Source organism: Antennarius striatus, chromosome 12, assembly GCF_040054535.1.
Source record: "Antennarius striatus isolate MH-2024 chromosome 12, ASM4005453v1, whole genome shotgun sequence".
Taxonomy (NCBI): domain Eukaryota; kingdom Metazoa; phylum Chordata; class Actinopteri; order Lophiiformes; family Antennariidae; genus Antennarius; species Antennarius striatus.
In genome coordinates, this window is record NC_090787.1 from 9,990,001 (window position 1) to 10,015,951 (window position 25,951).

At 38.6% G+C, this 25,951-nt stretch overlaps 2 protein-coding genes across 3 annotated transcripts in view; one reads left to right on the top strand and one right to left on the bottom strand.

Moving 5' to 3' along the window:
- LOC137605370 (desmin-like) overlaps positions 1 to 2,408 on the top strand; it is a 7,193-nt gene extending 4,785 nt beyond the window's left edge. The window contains exons 9-11 of one of the 2 annotated variants that reach the window (XM_068330020.1): positions 681 to 772; positions 886 to 924; positions 1,222 to 2,408. In XM_068330020.1, the coding sequence (XP_068186121.1) occupies positions 681 to 772; positions 886 to 924; positions 1,222 to 1,263 (173 nt within the window). In that variant the 3' untranslated portion in view covers positions 1,264 to 2,408. The remainder of the gene's footprint in view (positions 1 to 680; positions 773 to 885; positions 925 to 1,221) is intronic. The other variant, XM_068330021.1, reaches the window with a different exon arrangement.
- Positions 2,409 to 6,317: 3,909 nt separating this feature from the next.
- Positions 6,318 to 18,624, bottom strand: tmem198aa (transmembrane protein 198aa). Its single transcript, XM_068329632.1, has 6 exons — positions 18,451 to 18,624; positions 13,659 to 13,897; positions 11,983 to 12,195; positions 10,751 to 10,874; positions 7,269 to 7,564; positions 6,318 to 6,793 (listed from the first exon to the last, which is right to left on the bottom strand). The coding sequence occupies exons 1-6, from the start codon at positions 18,587 to 18,589 to the stop codon at positions 6,641 to 6,643; spliced, it is 1,164 nt and encodes a 387-aa protein (XP_068185733.1). The 5' UTR covers positions 18,590 to 18,624; the 3' UTR covers positions 6,318 to 6,640.
- Between the last annotated feature and the right edge of the window lie 7,327 nt (positions 18,625 to 25,951).

Sequence of the window (25,951 nt, forward strand, 5' to 3'; positions counted from 1 at the left end):
GGCTATTCTGAGGGCATTACATGGCGCATACCTGCAGTGACACATTCTGACCACTATGTGGCGATGTGTGACACATTAAAAACCTTCACGTCTCCCTCAGACATCAACAGGCCTCTTGTCAACACTGATATACAAAGGTAAATGCAGTGTCTTTGCCATAGTCACCTTTTTTTTTTTAAATTCAGTATAAATGAGTATTAATTATATATATGTGTCTCATTCTCTGGAGATATTAAGTTATTTTATTTATTATTTGTTTGATGCTGTCAGTTTTTTTCCCCTCAGTTTTGCATGTTTGCAGATGTTACACTTTGGCTCTACACAGCAGAATAATCAGCCTTGCCCTCTAACTTGATGTGTTAATGTCGATGTTCAAATGTGCAATTACCCGCTGTCAACACGTCCCCTCGCTCCACTTAGTGGCTGCTTAACTAAAAACAGTGATCAGTAATGAACGATGATGTAGCTGGAAACAGGCGTGATCCATTCCTGCCATCAGTTTTAAATATGACTTTAAGTGTTATGCCTCGAAGCGTCACACTCCCTCTCCAGACTCCTTCACCATCCTGCTGTTTGATGTCAGCCATCCTCTGGGAGCAGCGTCACAGCCATCAGATGTTGTAGCAAAGCTGTTCGTGAGCTCACAAGAGCCTAAACTCTGTTTGAATGTGTTCTGATAGAGACCAGTCCTGAAGCCCCCCATCAGCGCTCCTCAGAGGTTCACTCCAAGAAGACTGTTCTCATCAAGACCATCGAGACCCGTGATGGAGAGGTTGGCACACTCACAGGCACACACACACACACACACACACACACGCACACACACACACAGATGATAATCATACCATTAAGAACTGAATTTTCTTTTGTTGTATTCTTATCCAGATGAAGTTTTCTATGAGCCAGGGCGCTAGTGCCCAGTCCGTAAGTCTGGGTCCAACATCCCATTCTAGCTTTTATAATCTCTTCACCATCTATCACTATGGGCTGAAACAAACTCCCAGATATACAAAGAAAACTGACTATGTAAACACCTACGAGTGAACAGCAATGCACACGCACAAAGCCCCTTCCCCAATAAAAAACATCTCACTCCCCACAATACCTGCTTCACTGCTGATGAAAAATGACCTGAAACTCTCCAACATTCCAGTCTTGAACGTAGAGAATGAATCCCCTTCTTTTCCTTTGTGATCATTTTCGATTCCATTCTCTCCACAGGTTGTCAGCGAGTCCACACAGCACCAGCAAGACATCATGTAAACCTGAAGACAGCACCTTCAAAATATTATATACATATACAGTATATTAAATTAATTTAAAAGCACAAAAAAATTTTTTCCTAGTGTTTCTATGAAATATAAGTGGAACCAGGTTTGAGAAACAGACTTGGACTCTTCAGTAATTCTAAAAGTAGATGAAAGGGACTCTACACAAAATCAACAGGATAGATGAAGGCATCATGAACGGCCTTCAGCATTGTTTCAAAATGCAGGTCATTCCAGGAATTCTGCTTCATTCGTGCCACTTTCCTTCTCCTAAAAAGCATCTGAATTTGTCACATAATATCTAGAAAAATAAATAAATGGCAGCATAACTTCAAATAAAAAAACCCGGCTGTGTGTCACTGCATTGGATCGGTATCCACAGGGGACTCTACAAGGTGCAAGACAGATTAATGGGCTGAAACACCAGGGAGAAGAGGAAAACTGTACATTTTCGCTGCACGTATTCCACTTCTCCAAGTGTAAACATACTGGTATACGACTGGAGAATATCAAGACGGGATGTTTCTGTGTAACCAATTTAAAGGAAGTGAGATGTTGATCTTAGATTTTTGAGACGTGTCAGAAATATCTAACACAAAAGGAATTCAGTTATGTTTGAGTGCTGGAGGGAATGGGTGACCATGATATGCTGCTTCCCTGTGCCAAGGATCTTAAATAAAAACATGTGTTATTACCTTGAGTTGAGTGTCAGCCAGCTTCTTCAGAGGTCTGCACATAGCATGCTTTAAAATGCAGGCAATTAACCTTCCTGAGATGGAGCAGATGATGGCATTGCATCAGTTCCTTTATGAACTGCTTCTACCCACTGCATTAATCATCTGATGTGGGCTGTGTTAGTTCTCTAAAACCAATCTAGCTTTCCCACCCTAGCATGGCCATCATCTGTTAACGTTTAATTCGCTTTAACAAAGAAAAAAGAGCCGTGGCCCCGTTTGAAATTATCAGGAACTGTGCTGCTGTCAGTGTGGGGAAAAGTGAACAATGGTTTGTTAATGAGCTGGCTTGGGTCAGGCTTTGTTTCCAGCAGAAAGCAGATCGCTATAGCAGTAAGAATTACAGAGTCTGTGCGGTCTGTGTCTGAAGTCACTGGGCTGAAAATGTCAGCAGAGATAATAATTTTTTTTTAAAAGGGGGGGGGGGGTAGAGGAGGAGAAAGAAAAGAAAGAGTGGAAACAGATATATCAGTACACAGGAAAAAAAAAGTGAAGCAGTGAGGGTGGCACAGAGACAAGACGAAGAAGGACTGCAGTCTGCAGTTGTAATGAAGCGATACACAAGATTCAGAATGAGATAATTGGGAGGGTAAAGACAGAAGCTGAGAGAACAAATTGAGTTTTTTTCACTGCTTTTCCTGGAATTATTGAAGCCAATTTGTTCACAGCCTTCCTTCTACATCATTCATCCTTTCGTAACTGTTGTCAACGGCAACTGCTTCCCAATCATTTTAGGACAAGAATAAAAGGCAGAAAAAGGGGCAACATGTTCCTCAGCTCCGCTTACATCAGATGAAGTCGAACTTATTCGGCAGCCTTTTTTGTCTTTTGGCTGGTGGTGGATAATAATAAAAACAAAATGTCACAGGTTTTTGTTATACAACTGTTTCATTGTCATTAATGTAATTCTAACCTGCCACCATTTATCATCTACATAATGTTGTCCTGATGTCTCTACGTTTCTCTGTTACCTCATTGTGACCCAACACTGCCCCTGATCCAGATGATTCAGACCCAGCTGCAGTGGCGGAACATCATGAGTTGTGTATTCCTGGGTAGTTTCACTTTGACTTGCTAAATACAATTATTTTTCACAACACTGCCAAATAAAAAAAATATTCTCAATATTTTGTTTTGTTACAAGTGCAAACATAAAAATGCTGAGCATCACATTTTGTAACTGAAAATTCAATCTATCTCAGCTTCTCTTTTAGTCCAGCCAGCATTCTAATATATGACATTTGTTGTGTGTGTGTGTGTGTGTGTGTGTGTGTGTGTGTGTGTGTGTGTGTGTGTGTGTGTGTGTGTGTGTGCTTGTGTAAGCACATCTGAGTGCACAAACGACAACAAGACAAAGAGATGATAGACATACAATATTTATCATATTTTAGGGCAATAATAATTCATGCTCAATAATAATAAAATAATAAAGTTAATAATAATAATAATAATAATAATAATAAAATAATAAGTAATTCTTGCTCTCTTGAAGAGCAGTTGTTGAACAAATGATGTCAAGGCTCAGTTTGTTTGCTAATTTTCAACATCACATGTTGAACCACCAGAATCAGAACATTACAAGTGCAAAATCAAACCAAATGGACACAGAGTGGTAACACAAAGTAAAACAGGTCCACTCCATCAGAAAATAATCATCTGGATAAATTTCACAGGTGGTCATGGTGTAAACATGAACATGAAAAAGAAGCTTTTGTACATTTAGAAATAATTTACAATTTAATATCTACAATATGAGTGTTTCCCCAACATATATTCAGCAGTAATGGACAGTGGCAGAAAATAATGGGAAAAACAAAAAGTTTATAAAATTCTGAGTTACAATAAAACAGATTTTTGTCTTTCCATCATGAAAACATGTGATCATGCTACAAGATCGATTACTGCTGTACAATACAATATCGATAAAATGGGAACATTGGTGATGTAATACCTAATCAGTAGTTTTTGCACAGCTGAGGGACAGAAAGTCTAAGGTGTACTGAACAAACATGGATCTTGTGATATTCCATAGCTTTAAACTGATGTTGCTGCACACACCATTTCCCCTTCAGTAGGAACTCGTACAGAACACGCAGCAAAACGTGTTCTGTGCAGGATGTAGGTGTTGGGTCTTAAAGGAAATTAAAGCCAACAGGTTTTGTGTAATTTCATTGAATAGTGGTGGCCGATAATACAAAATCCCAACTGTATGACAGAGGTTAAAAAAAAAGAAAAAAGACCTCAAGTGTGAATTAAAGATCAAACCAACACCTGAACAGCCACTACTGCAAAATATCACTGGAGTAACACTGACACAGCAGAACAGAAGGTGTCTTAGCACAAATCCTGACGAGAGTGAAGTGATTCAAATGCCTCTTCCAGCCCTTTACCTGGATGTAAACAGAGGATGAGGGGAGAAGGAGAAGAGAAAGCAGAGGCGTCTTTCTGCCACTTCCAATTCAGATTCCAGAGTTCTATGTTGACCTAATCCAAGGACAAAGTTGATTACAGCCGTTTCCAACAGCATCCACTCATGTCGTACAATAAATATTTCTTATTGACTGAAAAATCTCATAGACGTCACCAGAAACACGTAATGATGTCATCATGATCTACTCCACAGTGACCACTCTCCAGTCTGTGTGATGTAGTTTCTTGGAACCAACAAACTGGAAATATGAAGTTTTTATATGACAACAGCGACACACACACACACACACGCACGCACGCACGCACACACACGCATGCACACATACATTGGAAACAGTTACACAAGGACTCTCTTGCATTAATGGGCTAGGGTAAAAATGATTGGGCTTCCACTGTTAAACCAGTCATCCTTAAGCTATTGAGCAATTTACAGTATACCAGCACTGAGGATTTCTAAAATTTCAATTTCAGTAAGTACAATCCTCAAAACATACAAATAAACAGAAAAAAGAGATAAAAACCAATGCATGTGTCTCCATTGTCTATTTGGTTGTTAAATTTCCAAACATTAGTTGTTGTTTTTTTTAAATCTGTGGCTCTATACTTCTAGTCTCCATAGAAACAATCACATCAGCAGTGTATCATTATCCAAGAGAGGAAAACAAAATCAGTTCCTTTGCACTTCATGTACGAATCCAAATCCTTCTCTCTGGGTGTTCAGTACAATATCAATAGTCGCATCAAAGTGCATTTGAATTTCAACGCAAATCACAAGCAAATGCATGTACACACAAACGTACGAACACTGTCAAACAAAACAAAACAGGTTGTAAACATTAGAGGATTTCATTTGCTGATAAACTCTGCCACCGAGTCTCGCCATCAAGAAGAGAAATCTAAATTTTACATCTCCTTCTTTTTAGCCATTAAAACTTGGCCCAAAATAAAATATCCACATTTTTAACCAGACCAGAATATAAGCAGAAAAAAAGAGGGAACTCACATGTTACATATACTAAAAGACCACCCCCCCTTTTCACCAATGAGTGGTACAATCCAACACTTGCTCTTGGGCTCCTGTACTCAAAAACATACCATTTAGCATTTTAGCTGTCATTAAATGTCCCTCCAAACAGCTTATAGTTTGCTGTTTAAGTCTTACCAGATGATTAATCGTCTGCAGAGATGGTGTGTTTGTGAGACAAGTAGACGTAAAAAGGCTTGAAGCTCAATGCATACAGGAGCTTAACAACATTTTCAATTTTGCAGAAAGAGGAAGGAAGAGAGTGATCTGCTACTCCTGCTCAGGTAGCTGGGTAAAACAGATGGCAATGGGTAAAGGAAACCAACGAGATGAACGCACGTTCTATTAGGAAAGTAGCAATATAGGCATTGACAGTGGGAGAATGAATGGGAGAAATGGCCTAAAATAGTCTTTGTCTGAACTCACTGGTCTAGTGCACGTCTAAAAATGTCCATGTTCTGCATTTTGAAGCAGCCAAAGACAAGCTGCCATGTCTGGATTCCCAGGATGTCAGTGGAGATAACAGGTTTTCTTCATGAACACCTTGATCAACATAGTGGGCTTTCAGTGGAGAAAGGGATGAAGAGCTGCCTTCATGTCCGAGTGTTGGTTGGTTTTTCTCTCTCATCAGACCCCGAAGAACATGGCTTCCTCCTGTGATTCCACTCAGAGCATGACTAGTGCTGAAGGTTTATTAAAAGTGGTGCTACCTTGGCCTGTGATGTGTTTTGAGATGGTGCAGAACTCCTTTGGAGAAATTACGGTTTTGATTTATTCCCCGCAGTAATCCAACTGAAATTGACATTTTATGGCTTGAAGCAAGAACAACAACAAAAAAAATATTAAATGTTCAGGTCCATTTTTACCAATATGTTCCCAAATAGTATGATAAAGCAGGAGAGTTTGAAGTCACAAACGGTACGTTACGATGTGCGTTACATTTGCCTTCAACAATAAAACTGTTCTGGCCCCATCCAAAAAAAGAGGCTCTGCTTCTGTGTCTTCACAATTATTAAGAAGAGAACGAGACCAATCTGGGTTAATAAATAAGACCTTTTACTGGTCTGAGAGGGGAAAACCAGTGTGAGACTCTTCCTGTTGTGTTGAGAGGCAGCTGATCCAGTTGGCACGGTAAGTTCTGGTTTCAACCCCCAACAGTGGCAAACTGTGTGTGAACATTTGCTTCAGATCTGAACCGGGGGCCCCCTGGGGGTCGTGAGGGGCACTTGAGAACCGCAGTCGTAGTCGAGTTCACCCATCCGGGAGCGGCTCATCATTCGACTATGTGAGTATGCTCTTCTGTCCGTTTGCCTGTCCCTGAAACTCCTGATGTAGCTCTGTGGACACACGGACGACACATCGTTGGAGAAACAATACTCAGGAACACACAACTCTTGATTGTATCAATACAGACAGTAATTTAAGGGATTTTGATCCCAGGTATTACCAGCGTTTATGTGTGGGACTATTTCCTGTAGTTTTCTGGGTCAGGTCAAGAAACGGTCCCACACATAAAGCATGAAAACTGATTACTTGACACATTTGGTTACTTTGTGCAGAGCTAGGCTGAATTGTTTCTTCATGCTAAGCTATGTTAACTTACCATTGGCTTAAGTTTTCTACTGAACATGAGTTGGAGGTTCTCTTTTATTCCTAACCAAGAAAATAGACATTTACCAAATTGTCCTTGTTTATTTAAAGGAATAAGAGTAAGGCAAATACAGCTTAAATAAATACTAGTTTGTGTCTCTTTTGACCCATAGCATCTCAAAATTATTCTCTTCCATACATAAAGGGGCTGCCGAATCTTACCGGTGACAGCACATCTCCATCAAACCGTCTTTTGGGGTTGGCCTTGCGGTGGTAGCCAGGTTCTGTCTGAGGAGGAGGGACTTTGGGGGACTGAGAGCTCTGGGCTTGGTGATGCGGGTGGGATGCCGCTGGGTGATGGTACTGCTGGTGGTGATGGGTATGTGCTTTCTGCTTGTGGTTGGTTTTCTGGTTCTGTCTTTTTTTCTTCTTTTTGTTCTCCTTCTCCTTTTTCAGCCTTTCTTCTCGTTGTCGGATCTTCATGAGCTGGACCCTCCTCTGCTGCCGGCTCAGAACCACTGGGGACAAAAGAGCAGAGCTGTGATAATATGTGGAGAAGAGAGGAGGGATAATAGGTAGTCGTGATAATAAACAAAAGTACTGATGAAATCAGGAGGAGAGGACACATTCAAAACCCCTCTGATGAGAAAAACAAGGAAAATCTTTGGGCATTGTTGAATATTTTGATTAACCTTTAAATACTGGTGGCGATCTGTCTCTGTAAGAGTCACTGTAATTAAAGGCTATAAAAATCCATATAAAAATTCATATAAAAATGCCAACAACTTTTGTTAGTTGGCAGAAGATAATAATGCCACTTGCAGCATGTACTCAAAGTGAGAAGCCCTGTCTTCTGACATATTGAGAGTGGGTGAGTGTGTTCACGTTTTTCCCCACACCTTTCCACAGCAAATGATGCCCAAAATTCATCTTGTCTCACCATCCATTGACTTCCAGCATGGTTATTTTGGATATGCATGCTTGTACAGCTTCTTAAGTCAGTGGTTTAATGTACAGTATTATCAGGGAACAGTGTCCTGTTCATTATGTGAGGTCAAAATGTAGCCGAAAGCAAAAAGGCCCAGATAAACATCACAATTACAAGACGTACTATATGCAGTTATTGTGTGTGTGTGTGTGTGTGTGTGTGTGTGTGTGTGCATGCGTGCATGTGTGTGTATGTGTGTGCACGCGCGTGCATGTGTGTGTGTGTGTGGTGGGTGTTATGAGGTCTATTGTTGTTCTTTTGTGTGAGTGGACAGCTAACCATCTGCTGGGGAAACTACTTAATGACGTCCCCCTTTCACTTTTCCTCTTCACTCCCCTAATGCCCTCTGGTTAGGTGCTATTGCGTGTGTGTGTGTGTGTGTGTGTGTGTGTGTGTGTGTGTGTGTGTGTGTGTGTGTGTGTGTGTGTGTGTGTGTGTGTCCCACCATTCCTCACACATGCAGATGAAAATAAAAGTGTGTACAAACTGATTCCATACACTAAGATTTTCCCACTGCTCCAATTGTGCGTCCTGCTGTTGCCCCAGTTTATCCCCTTTTTCTGCCCTTCCCCCAGTACACCTGCCCCCCTCCTCATTTCTCTCTTTCCGGCCCTCTTTCACTGTCAGTACCACAGTGCTTGTCACCATCAAAGAAGCCCTGAGACAGGTAACCTAGAGACAAACACTGACATCTGAAAATAAAATCTTTTCTCTAAAGCGTCAGAACATTTTAAGGTTTATTTAAGGCTAAAATTACTTTGCAGATTCTTCCCCCTCATTTCATACCTCATCCATATTTCCAATCACAGGTTGTATTTTCAACACAATACACACACAGTACATACACACTTTTACTGTCTACTCTTCCCTTTGTTTCTTTCTTCTGAACACAAATTCCATCGGGACCTTGACACAATCCCAGTTATTTTTCTTGACTGCCATTTGTGTTTTTAGTCATTATGAGCTAATAAACGTCATCAGAGATGTTTCACATATTATCCCACATTTGACTAGAATTTATTTGAGGGTGGTCAACACTTGTTGGATGGCTTTATAATCTTGATGTCACTTGATGAGGAGAACAGGTATTTTTGCAGTGTCTTTTGTGATTTTAAACAGTTGATTCCTTCCTTTACAGAGTTTTTATCCTACACATGAAGCCTCCATGTGTCTCTCCCTTGTGAGGTCTCTCTCACCCTACAAACACAATTTTCCAAAATAGCACAATAAAGCCTTCTCTATCTGTTGGCCCACACTCCCTGACTATAAGACATGGCTTCTAGCTGTTCAATCCCATTATTTGAGGCCAAATGTAGGTTTGTGTGTGCGTGTGTGTGTATGTGTGTGTGTGTGTGTGTGTGTGTGTGTGTGTGTGTGTGTGTGTGTGTGTGTGTGTGTGTGTGTGTGTGCTGTCAGCAGAACATGTTATTAATGGAAATGGCAAAACCCAACACTAATGACAGTGTCACACACGCACACACACACACACACACACACACACACACACACACACACACACACACACACACACACACACACACACACACACACACACACACACACACACACGCAGCACAGCCTCTGTAATAACATTAGCATAGATTAGTCACTCTTAATAAAACGACAGTGGCTTCTAGTGGCCTTGTTGGGATCAATACTGAAACAAGACTCGTTATTATTCTGTACACTTGGCATGCTCACTGATTATTAATCCTGAAATTCAGAAACAGAAATTGATTTTATTTTTTTTTGCCTGGAACCTTCACCTTTATTTCATGAATCTGTTGTCTTAAATATCTGACTTACTAAAATATCACAGTTATAATACACTCCACGGAGCTCCTCTTTCATGAACGTAGCTGCTGCTGTGATAATTCTGCAACACGAATTTATTGCTGCATTAAATAAAATGTTTAAGTCACTGACCTAAACAAACTGACAGCAAACAGACCTTTTTCAGGAGATCTGCACCAGCCTTGCCTGAAGCTTGACTGTGGCCTACATTAGATCACACACACCAGGGTGAGGACCTCTCAAATCAGTTTTTCTCAGTAGCAGTCATCTACCTCAATGTTTGTATCTTTAGGACTGCCTGCATGTGCATTGTGCCAGCTCCAGATTTGAGATAAAGCTGGAGCTGGAGAGATAAATGTCCTGAAGTAGCTTCATTACTGCAGGACATCTACTCTGTTTCCATTGCATCTATTTGACTATTTTTATGATATCTTCAGTGTTTTCATAAAATTCTTCCAGCAAAGACTGTACTCTGAATTTTATGGATTTTCCTAAAACACTTTTGATTCTCCACATGATGTGTCCCTGTTTTTGCTCCTTTCTAGCATCACCTGACCTCCTCACCCAGCTTCAAACCCTCCAGAACCCTCTTCAGCTCTTCAATAAACTATTTAGCTGTTCCACAGTGCCTCCGTGCCTGTATCCTGTTTCTGGTCCCATTTCTATAAATATACCTGCAATCATCTGTCTGCAATATGTTTCTGACCTGACTTTGACCCCTTTCGGATTTTTTGTGTTTGTTTGTTTGCTTTTGGTCTGACTTTTGAAACTCAGAAAATCAGAATCCTTTATTCTTATTCTGAAATACTGTTAAGGATGGGGGCGTGTTTTTTTTGTCCCACCTTCACACCTATTTGCGTCTTAAATTAGCACTGGAAGGTTGTAAACTAAGTCTGGATGTGTGTAAAGTAGCTTCACTCACCCTCCGTATGAGAAAATCCCTCTGCAGTGACTTTCCATTGGATCAGCACTCCGAGAAAAGCCAGGACCGGCCACACTCCCAAGATGATCCAGGTAAACCAGCACACTGGCTTCTTTGGTGCCACCTGCACAGATTACGTGATTCTAATTGAATATTTACTAATACATTTTTAACTACCAACACATCGGTCAGTTTCTATTAACCTTTAGTTATTACTGCAAAAAGGGCACAGCACAATGAAATACAATATGATGGATGCTAAATGTGAATCTTGAAGATGAGATGGTTTTGAAATCGTCCATGAACCACAGATCTGCAACCAGGAATCTAATTTACTTGACCTAAAACCATCTAACTAATCAAAAAAAGAGCTTTTCTGAATGAAGTCTTCAGTAGACAAGTAGTCCTCAAAATTTACACAACAAGAATTAGATTAACTTTGGTGCTATAAATCATATAGAGATACACATCAATGGTTGGGGAACGGTGTGATGAGCATGAAAATGATGGCGTAGAGATTTTGAAAGAATCGCATTCAACCCTAATTAGTATTCAGATGGCAGATGATGGCAAAAGCATATGCAGACAGACTTTATGATTTATGTGTCACACACATTGAACATTGTGACTCTCCTTATGGAGGAAGATTGATCATACATCATGGCAGATCTGAAAGTTTTCACTCAGACTCCACTGATTAGCATTCGTTTTTGTGAATGGGAAAAAAAAAAAATCCCATTGTTGAAATCACAAACTGTGGCGATGGTTTGAATTTAAAACCACCTAACAAAGCTCAAAAATAAGTTTTCATCCAGGAGTTTTAACAACTTTTAATAACATTTTCACATTTTCATTTGCTAACTTTTTTCATATTGCTTGGCCTCAACTCTGTTTTCCTTCATTGACATATACCACATATAATATTTCTTTTGCTATCAGACCATCCAAAATCAAATATAGACACACTCCTTCATCTCATTTCCGAACTGTAAATTTTGTCCATCCAGATAAAGTGGACAATGATGATGGTAAAGAAAAGTGGTCATGATGAGAGATTCAATCTGTCAGTGTTACACAGATATAGACAAAAAAATCACTGGCGAAGACTAATAGCCCAATATCCAGAGAGATACATGATAATACTGTAAGAGAACATTCGCACAGAACAATGCATCCCTCAAGGTGACATTCAATAAATGAATATTGTAAGACAATCACACAGACAAGCCTACCCGGAGTCTCTCATAGATGTAGTTCACCAAGGCAAACAGCTCTATGAAGTAATCCACGGTGACGGTGATGATTGCAGAGCCAAACGTTGCCGTGGAGAAGGTGACGAAGCAGCGCTGCCATTGAAGAGTGAGAACTGCAAATAAGGTCCCAGAGCCCAGGAGAATACCCAAAGGAACCCACACTGTTCTGGGGTGATAGAATTCTTCCATAGCCTTCAAGAGAGAGTGGAGGATTAATTAAATTATGCTTGAAAGCGGTGATGTTTTGCGATTGTCAGTGTTTGTCCGTTTTGTTTGTTTGTTCGTCCGTTAGTCCATCAAATATCTTCACAACCGTTGCAGATAGAAAGATGAAACAAAAAGCACATTACTCGGTTGGCAAAAGGGATGAAAATGAGACGATGATGTTGACCTTGAGAAAAGTAGATCACGGTTAAATTTCAACTTTTGTACACTCAGGAACCGGATGAGATAGAAAGACCAGGGAGAAGGCCAGTATAAGACCATACATCAAAGCTAGTGCTTTGATCTACCTATGCACAAGCTTTGATCTATGGTCTTACTCACATTGGCCTTCTCTTTAAGCAATAGTCTATGCACTAGTTGGATCATGGGTCTTTTATTGAATGACCATGAGCTATGAAGGTACTGTAGGTCGGGGTTAAATTTTGAATTCAGGGGTATCACGGGATGTTGCAGTCTGTGACTGCCTATTTCCTAGTTTTGTTATGTATTTTATCAATTTTTTCTGGTCTTTTTCAGATGTATAGTCTAGTCATGCCGAAATGTTTGCTAGAAAAAAGACAGAAAATACCGTAGTTCGAGTGAACTCAAGGAGTTTACTGAGGTTGTCATAGTGAACTTCATAGTGGAGTCATTACTTAGCTTGCAGCCTTCTTCAAAATGAAAAGTTTTGCTTTAACCGGAGTCATGCTACATAAAACCAAACTGAAGGCCTGCCTTCTGGTGTGACTGGCAGTCTGTCATGATATTTCTTCAGCTGTGTCCTAATTCAGGGTCCACTTCCTTCCAAGGCTGTATTTGATGATTGTGCGCTTCATGGAGTTGAGACAAAGCCATCCTATCGTGACAACTCCAACTAATACTGCCTACAAATGCATCCCGCTTACCCCATCCCATGAAGGGTGTATCACCTCCACGCTATAAAAGACTCACTGAACATGAGTGGTTATATTTTAATAATAAAGGTAATATTACCCTTTAGCACTATTATTATCAGTACTATTACAGCTTTTATCCACAGTCTACTGCCGTTCTTTACTGTTACTACGCCACAGATTTATGACTATCTCTATTACAAATCTTTTATTTCTTCAATGGTTTCAACTACAATTGACCATCAGCTAATCAATTTCAGCCTTAAGTGTTGCTTAGCAACAGCAACTGTGCTTCTTCACACACACACACACGCACGCACGCACGCACGCACACACACACAGGGATAAAATAGAAACAGCTTTGGAAATTTGCGTAGACTAGATTGTTAAATGTGACTGCAGTCACCTTCATGGAACTTCAAGTGACGTAACGCCAGTTTTAAGACGCAGCTCTTGAAGAGTTGCTTTCAGTGCTCTTGTTCTGATTAGTTAGTTAGTTTCCTTGAACATGTGTACGCCAATGATCTAAATGGTGTACAATCAAATGTGTCTGCTTACCACCAGTGACGCCACTCCCAGCAGCAGACCCAGCAGCAGGCCCACCATAAACAATCCCACACTGCGAACTAGCATGGTCACCAGACCACACAGGGTGCCGATACCCAGACCGATGCCCACCGATGCTTCTACACTCAGCTGAGTGTCCATCACCCTCTCTTTGTAGCACAGCATGAAGATGACCACAGATCCAAACATGAGGCCTGTGAGGAACAATACAGCTTTGAAGCATCGATAGCCTGCAGGAGAGAGTGACAGAGAACACTGTGAGGATATTCCAAGCGTAGTGATGGGAGAACACCAAAAATAAAAATAACACAATATTGGTAGTGAAAATTCTTAAACGTTCTCAAAAGCACACAAATAAACAAGTCTCAAAGCAGTAATTCTGAACTGTCTTTGGCTCTTTATGATCCAAACAGATGCAAAGATAATAAATTACTGCTCGCTTTTATCATAAACATAAAGATCTGTGTAAATAAACAAAAAGTCAAGGAATGGCACCTGGACGGAAATGTATTCAGGAATAAGACACACAAAGAGTTTACAAGTTTTATCCACAGACTGTATGATGTTTATTACAGTAAGGATTAATGAATGAATTTTAAATAATTAATTAATGAAACATGCACTTTATAGTTCTGTAATTAACAATGTGAAACATCAGAAAAAATTGGTTATCTGCTACAAAATGACATAAGGTAGCTCTGTAAAAAATATTACAGCAGCTCTTTAATATTTGTTTTTCAATTTTAAAATCTCCACGCGTACATCCAGGAAAAGGCTCCACACAAGAAAAACCTACCAGTTGGAGCTAGCTTAATACATTGAAAGCATGATTTGGATGAAAGATTGCGTTTGATATTTTCTGAAATATTTTCTATGCTCACATTGTACAAATTCCTGAAATTTGAAGTGTGTATTTCTTCTTCCAAACAAATATGGTGTCAACAAATTCAAACAGGGAAGATAACAAACAGGGAGAATGCGTAATGAACAATAAAAGCAACACATCAGCCTTCCTGCAGTGGATGATGAAGTCCCATGTTCACCCAGAGAGACATTTCCTCATTAGAGAATGATGAGAGGAACGGATAAAGTGTCTTTAAACCTTTACAAAAAGCAGTTTTACAATATGATTGTCATCATCTAACAAAGGACCCTCTGCAGTCATTAGCCATCGCTCCTGCCTAGCACAACAGCTGCTCTCCATCAACTTTTTTTCCCACATGCAATGGTCTCTCCTCTCCTTTGTATTCTTTTTGCTCTCTCTTTTCACATTTGAATGCTTTTTAAGGTAGCACAAACATTCAGTACATACTTTAATATTCAAATCCTCAAAGATCACTGTCACTTCTGTGCTGTTTACAGTATATCATATATTATTTTTCTCTGCATTTCCTCATTTATTTGTCTGACTGGACTTTCCTCAAGGGAACCCCACATCAGATTGTTATCTTTGTGTACTCAGGCGTTGCACAGCTGAGCCGAACAAGACTCATCCCCTCATCTGACCAACGGTCCGTTCAATTCTCTCATGACCTCACCTAATTTACTTGCAATTCCTTCTCTTACTGTCAAAAGGCTCTTGAATACATCAGTGTGGTGACAGACATATTTTTCATTTTTTCCTGTTCTTTAGTGGAATCCTTAAAGGAATAAGTCTGACTTGAAGAATTTCAAAAGTGTCTGCAGTCGCCTCAACTTTTGTCAGCAGGCATCACAGATTCCCCGCAGTGTAGCTCCATGTCAGATACAACTGATAACCTGATGAAAAAATTATGAATTATCAAGCGCCTCCATCAGTGTACAACTTTTCCTGACCCAGCCTGCCCCCTGTTCTTTATTCACGCCCAATTTTTCCGCTCTTCAAATCTTTTTCATAGTCCTGCCCCCCTACTCCCCCATCCAATCTGTTCACTTTGGCTTATTCAGCTCTCCACTCCCTCCTTTTCACTTTTTCTGCTTTTGCATCATCCATCTTGTTCCTAATACATCACTCATCATTTCAGCAGCAATGTTGTTGTTTTTCTGGGTTGAATGAATAACTGCTAACCTTTTCTTGTCAGGACCTCAGCCCTAAAACACATTTTAACACATATAACACATATATTAGCAGGTGGGAAAGGAAATTCCCTGAAGACAAGTAGATTTTTTTTTTAATCTTTAAAATATTCAAATGTGACAATGTGGTTTCTGACAAACGTTAGCGACATGAAATGTGTCTCATTTTGCAGGAATGTGTTTTATCACAGATCTGACGCAGACGGTGAAAATGCTTCTCTACGTCTTTGAGTATGCTGTCAAACAAATGGAAAGACAAACAACTAACAGATGGTGAACGACTACGGATCTTAAGCATTTGAAGTAATTCTGTATCATCCATATGTGATCCTTTGCTATTTTTTTGCAAGTCTGCTGTATGAAATATTTCTTATCAGTTTAATTCTATTAACTGACATTTTATCAACTGCACACGGTATGACATGTTCATACACAAATTAATAACATACTAGCATCATAGTTACTAAAACGGCCAATGGCATTATGGTCTGACTATAACTGAAGCTGATAAAATAGAGTTACAGAAGAATATTTTGTCTGGAAACATGATTTCTGTCAACTGACAATTCAGATTCAAGGCTCCTTCTATGCATGTTCTCAACTTTGTGGAATAAAGTTGTTGAGAAACCTGTTTGTAATGCAGAGACTTGAGCTACTGATGCTTTACCAGAACATATATAATGAATGTTAATGCTGTCGGTCTGCTTCAGTGAATCTATCTCTCCCTCTCTCTATTTGTATGCCACACATCTGCTCAAAGCTTCAACATGCATCAATATTCATTCAAAAACAGCGTGGTTGCTCTTGCAAAAATTGTAATTCTGTGTGTTTTCTACCTAACACACTTGTGTCTATTTATTTGATGAAATATTACTCTGTTTATTTCCCTGTGTGCTTTTGCATGGCATTAAGCTTGTTTGTGTTACATATTATCACCCCCCGTACGGGTCTACAGGAAAATGATTTGTGAAGGATGTGATTTTATGAGGCACATTTTTCCAAAGGATGATTGACTATGAGACAATAATTAAAATAAAAGCTGAAAATTCATTGTTAGTAACAATGGCAAGTGATTGTTCAATTTAGACTTTATTGCATAAATTTCCTCCTGCTTCCATGATTCTTTTACAATGTGCATATCTAATGAATACGGAATATTCACTCAGTCTGCATCAACATGTTAGTGAGGGTGATGTAAATGTAAATCTACTCTACTGGCATTTATACAAGGTCCTGGGGCTCAGATTACTACAATGATCTGGAAGATATTTCCAGTGTGGTGTCCAGTGAATGCAAAATTAACAGTAGAATATGTTATTAATGCATCTGAACTCAGGCCCCTAAGTACCGGCTTCCACATAAAAATATTTAAAAAATTAACAGTTCACACAGCAACACAAAGATGAAAAGCCAACCCGAGGCAACATACAGAAAGAAATTTTATGTTTTTACAAAAGTACATGAGACAATCGGAATGAAAGGTCATTATTCAAGCACCTTAATATGATTTTGCTGTTTACATGCAAAGTGGAAATCCAATGATTAATCCATTGTTTTTTTGTAACAACAAAAAAAAGACCATAAAGTAAAGTGTCAATAACAATTACAGTAGATCTCTCTTTCCCTAATCATTTATTGATTTCACATTGTTGAAACAACTTCACATCCAAACTCATTAGCCTGACCATTTGAATTGGATTGGATAAAAATTCAGCTCAGGACTTCTATGTTCTAGCATATGAATGGTGCGATGATTAAAACAGCCCATGCTTCTTTCTCCTTTCAGCAGCACTGAGCTGCTGTGTATACTGGACTAGTGTGTCAAATAAAGCTACACCAGTACCTTTGAGAAAGCAGCAGTGCATGACATGTCGTTAAAATAAAAACAACAGGCAATCCAGTGTTTCAGTCCCACTTTGATGAGACAGCAATTCTTTGAGATAGAGTCTGAGGGTGATGGGGATGTCGAAATCTCCGGAGACATTAAAGCGTTACCCTGAGTTCATCGTGTTTTTCTGATTCACTAAAGTAAAATGGGTATTGAATGTTATCATGGTTGCCTTAGATTTATCAGTAAAGTTAGCATTTCATTATTGGTTCACAAAGGAAAATGAAGCACGAGGTTCTCTTTAATTAATAATGTTAGACATGAGCCAAGCAGAATAAAATTAAAATGAATAAAGTTATCAAGAGTAGTGTATATGTTTTTGCATTTTCCAAGTATTTTCTGGCATTGATGCACATAAAAAATAGTTTAATTACAAATGATAATGGATAAATGTACTGATTCTGATCCTAATAATTATAAATAAATGATATGTAGGCTCATTCATTTCTTATGTTAAATGAGGTCGATGATAACTGTCCATATGAATTTGTTCTGTAGGTTTAATTTTTGTTGACAGCCAGGAGACTTTGGAAACACTTAAATTAAATTAGCATGAAAGCCAGAAAATAATGGAAAATTAGAACGCCTCTGCAAAGGAGCACCAATCAAAGATGTGTCTTTAGGGCACGTAATAGAAAGTAAAACATTTTTGTCTAAGGACACAGATGCCCACCAAACCCAACCAATGGCTGCAAGCAGGTTTTTATGTGAGATTTATCATTAATAAAATACTTGACATGAATAGGAATGGTACAATACTCACTGTACTCAAGGCTACTTTAACAGTGAACTTCAGATGTAGGAAACACATAGTGTATTTTTCAATTAACTGTCACTTACCAAAGAAGCAGTAGATGATTCCAAACAGGCAGCACATGGAGCAGACCACTGAGGGCACAATCTCATATCTCCTCTCAATCTCCTGGTCACACCTCAGCCCCACCTCAGCCAAACCCAGCAGCCGGGCGGTGGACGTCATATTGACTGAAGTGAATGGGGTCAGAAAGGATCTGTAGAGATGACTGAATCACTGAGCCTCGGCCATCGATCGCCTCTACCTGTAAACAGGAAGCACGGAAACAAAGAGTGATGGAAGGAGAGGATGGGAGAGAGAATGTGAACAAAAACATAGAGGGGAGAGTGATTATCGATTGCTCAATGAAAGTATTCAGTTGTGAGTGCTGACAGAGCGGTATAGTACGCATTACATTGTAAAGAAAAGACAACTCCTCAGCAGTCATTGTAAAAAGTAGTGATGTAGAGAAAATTACCGCATAATTGCTACAGTGGGTTTCAGATGCGGAAATATATATTTAGAGGTTACAATCGATTACGTTAAAACTTAAAAGTGCATAGCAGCAGAGGATTTTCAGCTCAATGCTCAATGGTCGCTACGCAAAGACCAAAATAAACAATTTGCATAAATTTGCATGTTGTGAAAATCTAAGGCAAGTATAAGAATTGTTTGACCTTTAGACTTCTTGACAACATTCATCATTTTTTAAAAATCCTGATCTGATTTAAATGATTGTCAGGTAAAGCTGCCAGACGACCATTCATAAATGTGTGTGTACGTAGAGGTATTAAATGTTCAAGATGGAAATGCTTTATAAACTTTATTGTATTTCCTACTAGGACAGTATATACAGCATATGCCAGATGAGTGTAAATTAGGTAGGCTGCAACATGGTCAAGCAAAATTATAATTTAATAATGAAACAGGTCAGGGATTTCGGTGGAATAGATAGGAGATAGAATTAAGAAAATAAACAAACAAATGTTCTCTCGACTAATGTGCATTAATTTTATATGTAACTTTAATACATTTCACAAATCACACATTTAACTAATCATGAAAAATATACAGTAGTAGTAAAGTTATAGTGGTCTACAGTATGTTGTCATAGGGTAAAAGAAGCTTGGACTGTTAGATTGTTTGCGCTACTTTTTTGCAGTAGTTTTTTAGTACAGTGTGTACTATATAATGAATTTAATGAGATGTTTTTTAGGGATTCCAAATCACATAATACAGCCCGGTTTTGACAGCATATTCTTGATTGATTTTTTATGTCCTCTGGGTCACCAACAGACAAACGGAGAGCAATTAGAAGTGAGGTCCTTCTGCAGGGAGCTACTCTTTAATTTCAATCCGTTCTCTTCTGTGTGGATGAAAATGTGCTTGAGGCTTCCACTTTGGTCGTTTTGAGCTACCAGTCATGCCCCCAGCCAATAAAAGTGATTAAAGGAAAATTCAGTTAAACTTAACGTCAAAGGATAAAACACAGACTTTTAGAAAAGGAACTACAAAGAGTTTGCATCCGCATCTGTCCAGACTCATCAGCTATGTAAGGTTTAATAGAGAACCTTTTCACATCACCAGGAGTTAAAAATTAGAAACAATGATGTGCTTGAGGTGAACAAAAATGCATTACATAATGGATGGTGCAGCAAATCTAAAACGTGTATTGTTTTATCTGATGTCGGATGTCACTGGATTCACCGACAAAATGTCAAACAAGATCACAATCTCCTCTTCTGTTCTGGAATAATGGCTAGAAACATGTCTGTTTCACAGTGAGGCTGATCCTTGGCCCCTTAGGAGTAAATGTCATCACTTCATCATCTTTTTACTCAAATAGACATTTGTGTGAAATCTTGTAATAATCAGTGGAGGCATAAAAACTGCAAAAACACATTTGATAAACAAAAACAGCTATAAATCCACACTGGTCATTTATCTGTGTGATCGAAGCATAGCAGGCTTTCACACTCACACTAATTCAGGCAACAAATCCCAATGGTTTAATTAATTTCAGTTGAGACACAAAACCAACAAAGTATATAAACTCACACTATCCTTAAGCAAAAGCATCATGAATGCACTTGTAGGATACAAGTGGTATAAATAAAGACATACTCTGTTCTAGGTCATCATTATTTTATGAAACAAGGACTACAACTTCTACATGTTTTATGTAGTCACTGCTCTGTCCATCATGATGACTGACAATGACAATTACAAGGACCATGACAATGATTTTACTCTCCCACAAGAGACCCCTATCGTGGTATTAGAGAACTTACAAAGAATTGGAGCTGTTTGTTACAAAAAAACAGATGTAAATCTATGGCAAAAATATGATATCTATTGTACAACATGATGAGAAAATAATAATAATTTGTAAACATAAATTACTGACAGAAAACAATAGGAATGGAGGGCAAGAGTTACTTCCTAAATATATACATTCTTTAATAAATTTATTTTATTGGAGGACGAGAATAACTGCATGAATTTTAGGCAATTTGGACTTTTCCAAAAGTAAAGTTTAATTAGAGGTTTTCTGAGATGGTCAATAGCAGGGCAAGACAAGATATAATGAAATTTGTCACCACAACTGTTAAGACAAGGTGGACAGGATTAATCGATGTCACTATGTATCGTTGATTAGCTATAGGGAGTGAATGATTATCACAACGGAATTTAACCAGAATATTTTGATCATCGACAAGGAGTATGTTAAAGTGCGGTTCAAAATATAAATTATTTTTAACTATTATATCATTTGAGCAAAGTATATTCCTGTTTAATTCAGCTTGCCGGTTTAGGGTAGATATCATCCAATCTTTGATTAATTACAGATTTAAAACACTGAACGTCACTGTTCTGAACACCATCTGAAAAAGCTGAAAAACCATATTCATTTATAATTGCATGTAACCTTATTATCCATCTAGTGCTCAAAATATTACAGTTGTGATATTTCTTAACAAGTTTAAATATAGTATACTAGCAAGAACCCGTGCAAATTCCACGATAAAACAATAATATCAGACTTCATACCAAACATATGAAAAGAAATGTACTGTTATTATAAACCAAGCATACATGAAGGACATGGAGGGAGTTGGTGTGAGGGGAGAGGATGCTGAAGACAGGCTTCGGTTAAGGCAACTGATTCGCTGAAGCGACCCCTGAAGGGAAAAGCCGGAAGGAGAAGAAGGTTTATAAGACAACATCATTAGGTACCATTAGTTTGCTGCCTCTACTCTGAACAGAAGATTGAACAAACATTTCTTGCCTGCCTGATTGGAAGGTAAGAGTCCTGTACAGCTAAACTCAAACTGTTTTTTTTCCAGACTGAGATGCTTTTGCTTTGGAGAAAACAAAACTACAGGAGTGTGATTCATGAGGAAATCATAAATTGCTGTTGTCCAGTTCCAGACTGGTTATTTGAAATTAAAAAAAACTTGTACTTTCACTCAAATAAAAACACAGTGAAACAGCAGCCGAGATAAGACCAGAGTCATCTGAAGATGACATATCTGCCCGACATCCCCTCAAAAATAAGCCAAGAGCAGACGAGAACAAAGTCAGACACTGACTCATGTTGGTTCACACATCAGAATTAGCAACATTCATTGGAAATATCCAGTATAAAAACAAAAACATGAAAAAAAAAATTAAAGTGAAATTATTAAGTCTACAGTACACAGAAAATGATGATAATATTTGACATTTAGTGAGACATAATATGAGTAGGTGTCATTTCATCAGTGGAGACTCTCAATAAATTACTGAAAGTTTCCTGGTGTGATTACGAGAGATAAATGTCAGCTGTTATGTTTAATTATGTTCTCCATCGGGTCCGCATCTACATGGGCACCCATCCACGCATGTATTTCTGGGTCAGTCTCACTAATGTGGAATGAAGACTATTAACATAGATGGGGATCAGCCATAGGCTGGTGTTTAAACATTTTTATGATAGGGTGCAAACAAAGCTCCCTGTGGGAGAAGTCAAGAGCAAATGACTCAGAGCTAATCTGATAATAATTAGCATTAACACAGCAGTCATCAGCGGAAGCCATATTAGCCGCATAACATATACAGTACTATAATGTCCATGTGAAGTCTAATAATAATACCTCGATGCTAATACGTGATATTATTATGAAGTTCTAAGCCTTAAGAGGAGAAGGTTAAGACATGCATAAGACAAGTTGAGGTAAAGCTTCAGGAAACCATTACGAGAATATTTTAGAATCTAGAAAGCATGGAGACTACATAACCCTCTCCTCTTTATGTACATATGAGACAATACATACAATTATTAAAATATAAATATTTTGAAGACTTTTAAGCATAGTTAACAAAGCAAAAGGTGTTCAAAAACTCTCTGTGCTGCAAGTTAGGAAATTCCCTTGAAATTCCCTGTGTTGAGAGTGGAGTCTTAATTTCCCCCCGGGGACTAATACAGTAATTACATTTTTTTTAATCTTTCAGAAGTACAGGTAAATATTCAACCAAGACATTAATAGGGATGAAATACTTCTTAATATTAATAACTGTTAACTTGTCAACAATTTATGAAAAGTTTTATTTAAACAAATCTGTGACTCCACTGTGGCACACAGGAACATTGGATTTTTTTAGGAGGTACTTTAAGACAACAGAGGAAGATCTTTATAACCCTAATGTGGCCACAAAGATGACAGCATCTCTAATGTGTTTAATAACTAAGAAGTTTTCCATCAGTCAGGCTAGAGGGTTTCAGTATGTAAAATATGCAACAAAACCAGCATCTAGATACTTTCACAGGCTTTGCTCCCTGCAGACAAACCGGGAGCACTGAATCACACCACAGTGTCTCTGACACAAATCACACTTCACATGATTTGCTCTGCCATTTCTTCGCTTGCTTGCCGCTGTTAGCCTGACAGGACAATAATGTTGGGTTACATATCAAAATCCCTGGCAGTGTAATAACCTCTCTGCTTGATGATGTGCTCTCGGTTGGAGTTGTGCTTCTGTTCCTCGCTCCGCTGGATGAGTAGACAGTCTGAGTTCACAGATCAAATTTGAACACTGCTGGTGCTGTAATAAGGCTTTTATGGTTTTTGTTCTGCTGAATGTCACTTCTGACCTCAAAACAGTATTCGCCATTAACAGTGTGTGGTGAGTTTTACTGATAAATGATCTATAGATCTTTTATCTGTGACTAGAAAGGGACTAATTATAATATATGGAGTACACATCACAGTATTACTCAAATACATAACACATAAAATCATCAAAATGGCCCCAATATTGTGATATAAAAATATAGTTACAACTGAATTGCCTGGTTTAATATTTGTGTTCACTGCTGCATTTCTACATGTGATTTGTCACATCCCAGCAGCCATTGCTCCACTGTTGTGGGTACTGTATATACCGTCAGTGAAAATACTCTCTGTGAACATCCCCAGTCCTTCAGGTCATGGTAGAATATCTGTGTTGAATTAAGTCAACTACACTTGTAGGAAAAGCTTGAATGTGGGTTGCCTTCCATCCAAAAAAGCTTCTGCAAAAGAGAACGGAAGAAACTGAAGGCGAACCATCTTCAAGCCTTTCCTTCAAGTCCAGTTGACTTGACTCAACACAGAGATCTAAAAATCACACTGTACTGATTATTCTTTCCTTATTGCTCTCGACTCTCGGGTGTTAAATACGATCTTAACTGAGACTTACCAACATTTGACAGAAACAGGTACCATGAATGAAATACTGTCCCAGAATGAGTGGCACTACCACTGTGATACTTCATTGCGTTTCTACAATTTAGGCTAACTTTTCATTTCAAGTTCAAAAAAGTGTGGCTAAGGCTATTCCTTCTCAAACATACTCTGAGATAAATGATAGTTTCTTCTGTTGATGTGCAAAAGTGACAGGGATAAAAAAAATAAAAAAAAGATGATGGGTTTGACAGGGTTGGTGTGTTCTTGACTTTTGGTGTGTGTATGTGTGTCATCATGAATATTTCAGATGCCCCACGCTGAGTGGTGGCGACAGAGCTGCAGCAGAACGAGGACACACTGCTCTCCAGGGCGGTGGTGCTTTGTGTATGTGTGTGTGTGTGTGTGTGTGTGTGTGTGAGAGAGAGAGAGAGAGAGAGAGAGAGAGAGAGAGAGAGAGAGAGAGAGAGAGAGAGAGACAGAGAGAGAGAGAGAGAGAGAGAGAGAGAGAGAGAGAGAGAGAGAGAACAAGCCTCACTCTTTCTGATGAATAGCCAAAGTTGAATTTTCTCAAAAATCACAAAAATGAAAATAATGAAAACTTCAACATAGAAAAAGACCCCAAGCTTGAATTCACACACTGATGGAAACCAAGACCCTTGGATGAAATTTTATTGTTTAAGTCATGGGTATGGAGGGGAAATGATCACAAGGCCTCTCCTGTTCCCTCAGCCCAAAAATAATTCAGAATGCACTCTTATTAGCTTTAGCAATCACACGTGTTAGCATCTGTCTTCATCAACACATAAAATAAGAAATCTTTGTCTAACAGACAAATCATAAACTCCCAAATTGAAATTACGACGTTTCTTTCGGACATGACAAAACCCCTAAATGACTTCAACTGCAAATTACCTGGTAAAAATATTATTGTGTGATTGGAAACAACTGTCCAGGCTTTCCAGGGGAAATTGGATATTTTATGTGCCTGCATGAGCACCAAACACATTTCCTAGTATAACTTAATGTTACCTGCTTTCAAGGTTGGTTCAGCCAAAATGAGTCATTAATTTAGTTTTCTTTGGTGAGGCTGATTGGATTTATGGTCCTGCTCCTAGTTTTTGATAAAAATGTGAAATGAAACTTGAGAAATACCTTAAGCTTATATTTGTAGATATCAAACTGTTCAGAACTCAGCATGGGAAGAGAATTGGCTTCCTGGACCTAACTGAAGTTGTCTTGTTTCAATGGGCAGTTGTCTCTCCAAATAGTGGTTTGAAGTAGTGATATTGATTTTTAAATGTACCCGTGTACATACATTATTAGATAATTTGACTGAATATTAGATTATAGCTGTAACTAATGTCATCATTCCTGTGTAGTACGGCTTGTGTGAGATACAAACAATACAGCCTAGTAGACTAAAGGCATTGTGAGATTTAGCTTGGTGAAATGTGCCGTAAACCCTGATACCACTTAAACTATTACTGTAAGATATTTGTCTCGCACATGATGCCTGTTTCTAATGTGAAGAACACAAAGAGAATGAAAGACTAATATTAATGAAATGAAACAATGATTTGTAAATACAAACGGTAAATGTCGTAAATGTGCTCCAAAAACTCAGTCTGCCTTATACTGTGCAACACAGCAACACAACATAGAACGTTCAAATATTAAATTGAGGGCCATAACTGTACTGTGAAAAGACATTTATACTTTTGTCAGTATTTCATATTGAGGAAAAAAAAGGAATTAAGGGAACCAATTTCTACAGTCTGTGAAAATGAATAACACAGCTTTAACTGATGTGAAAAATAAAACCCAGTGCCTTCAATGGGAA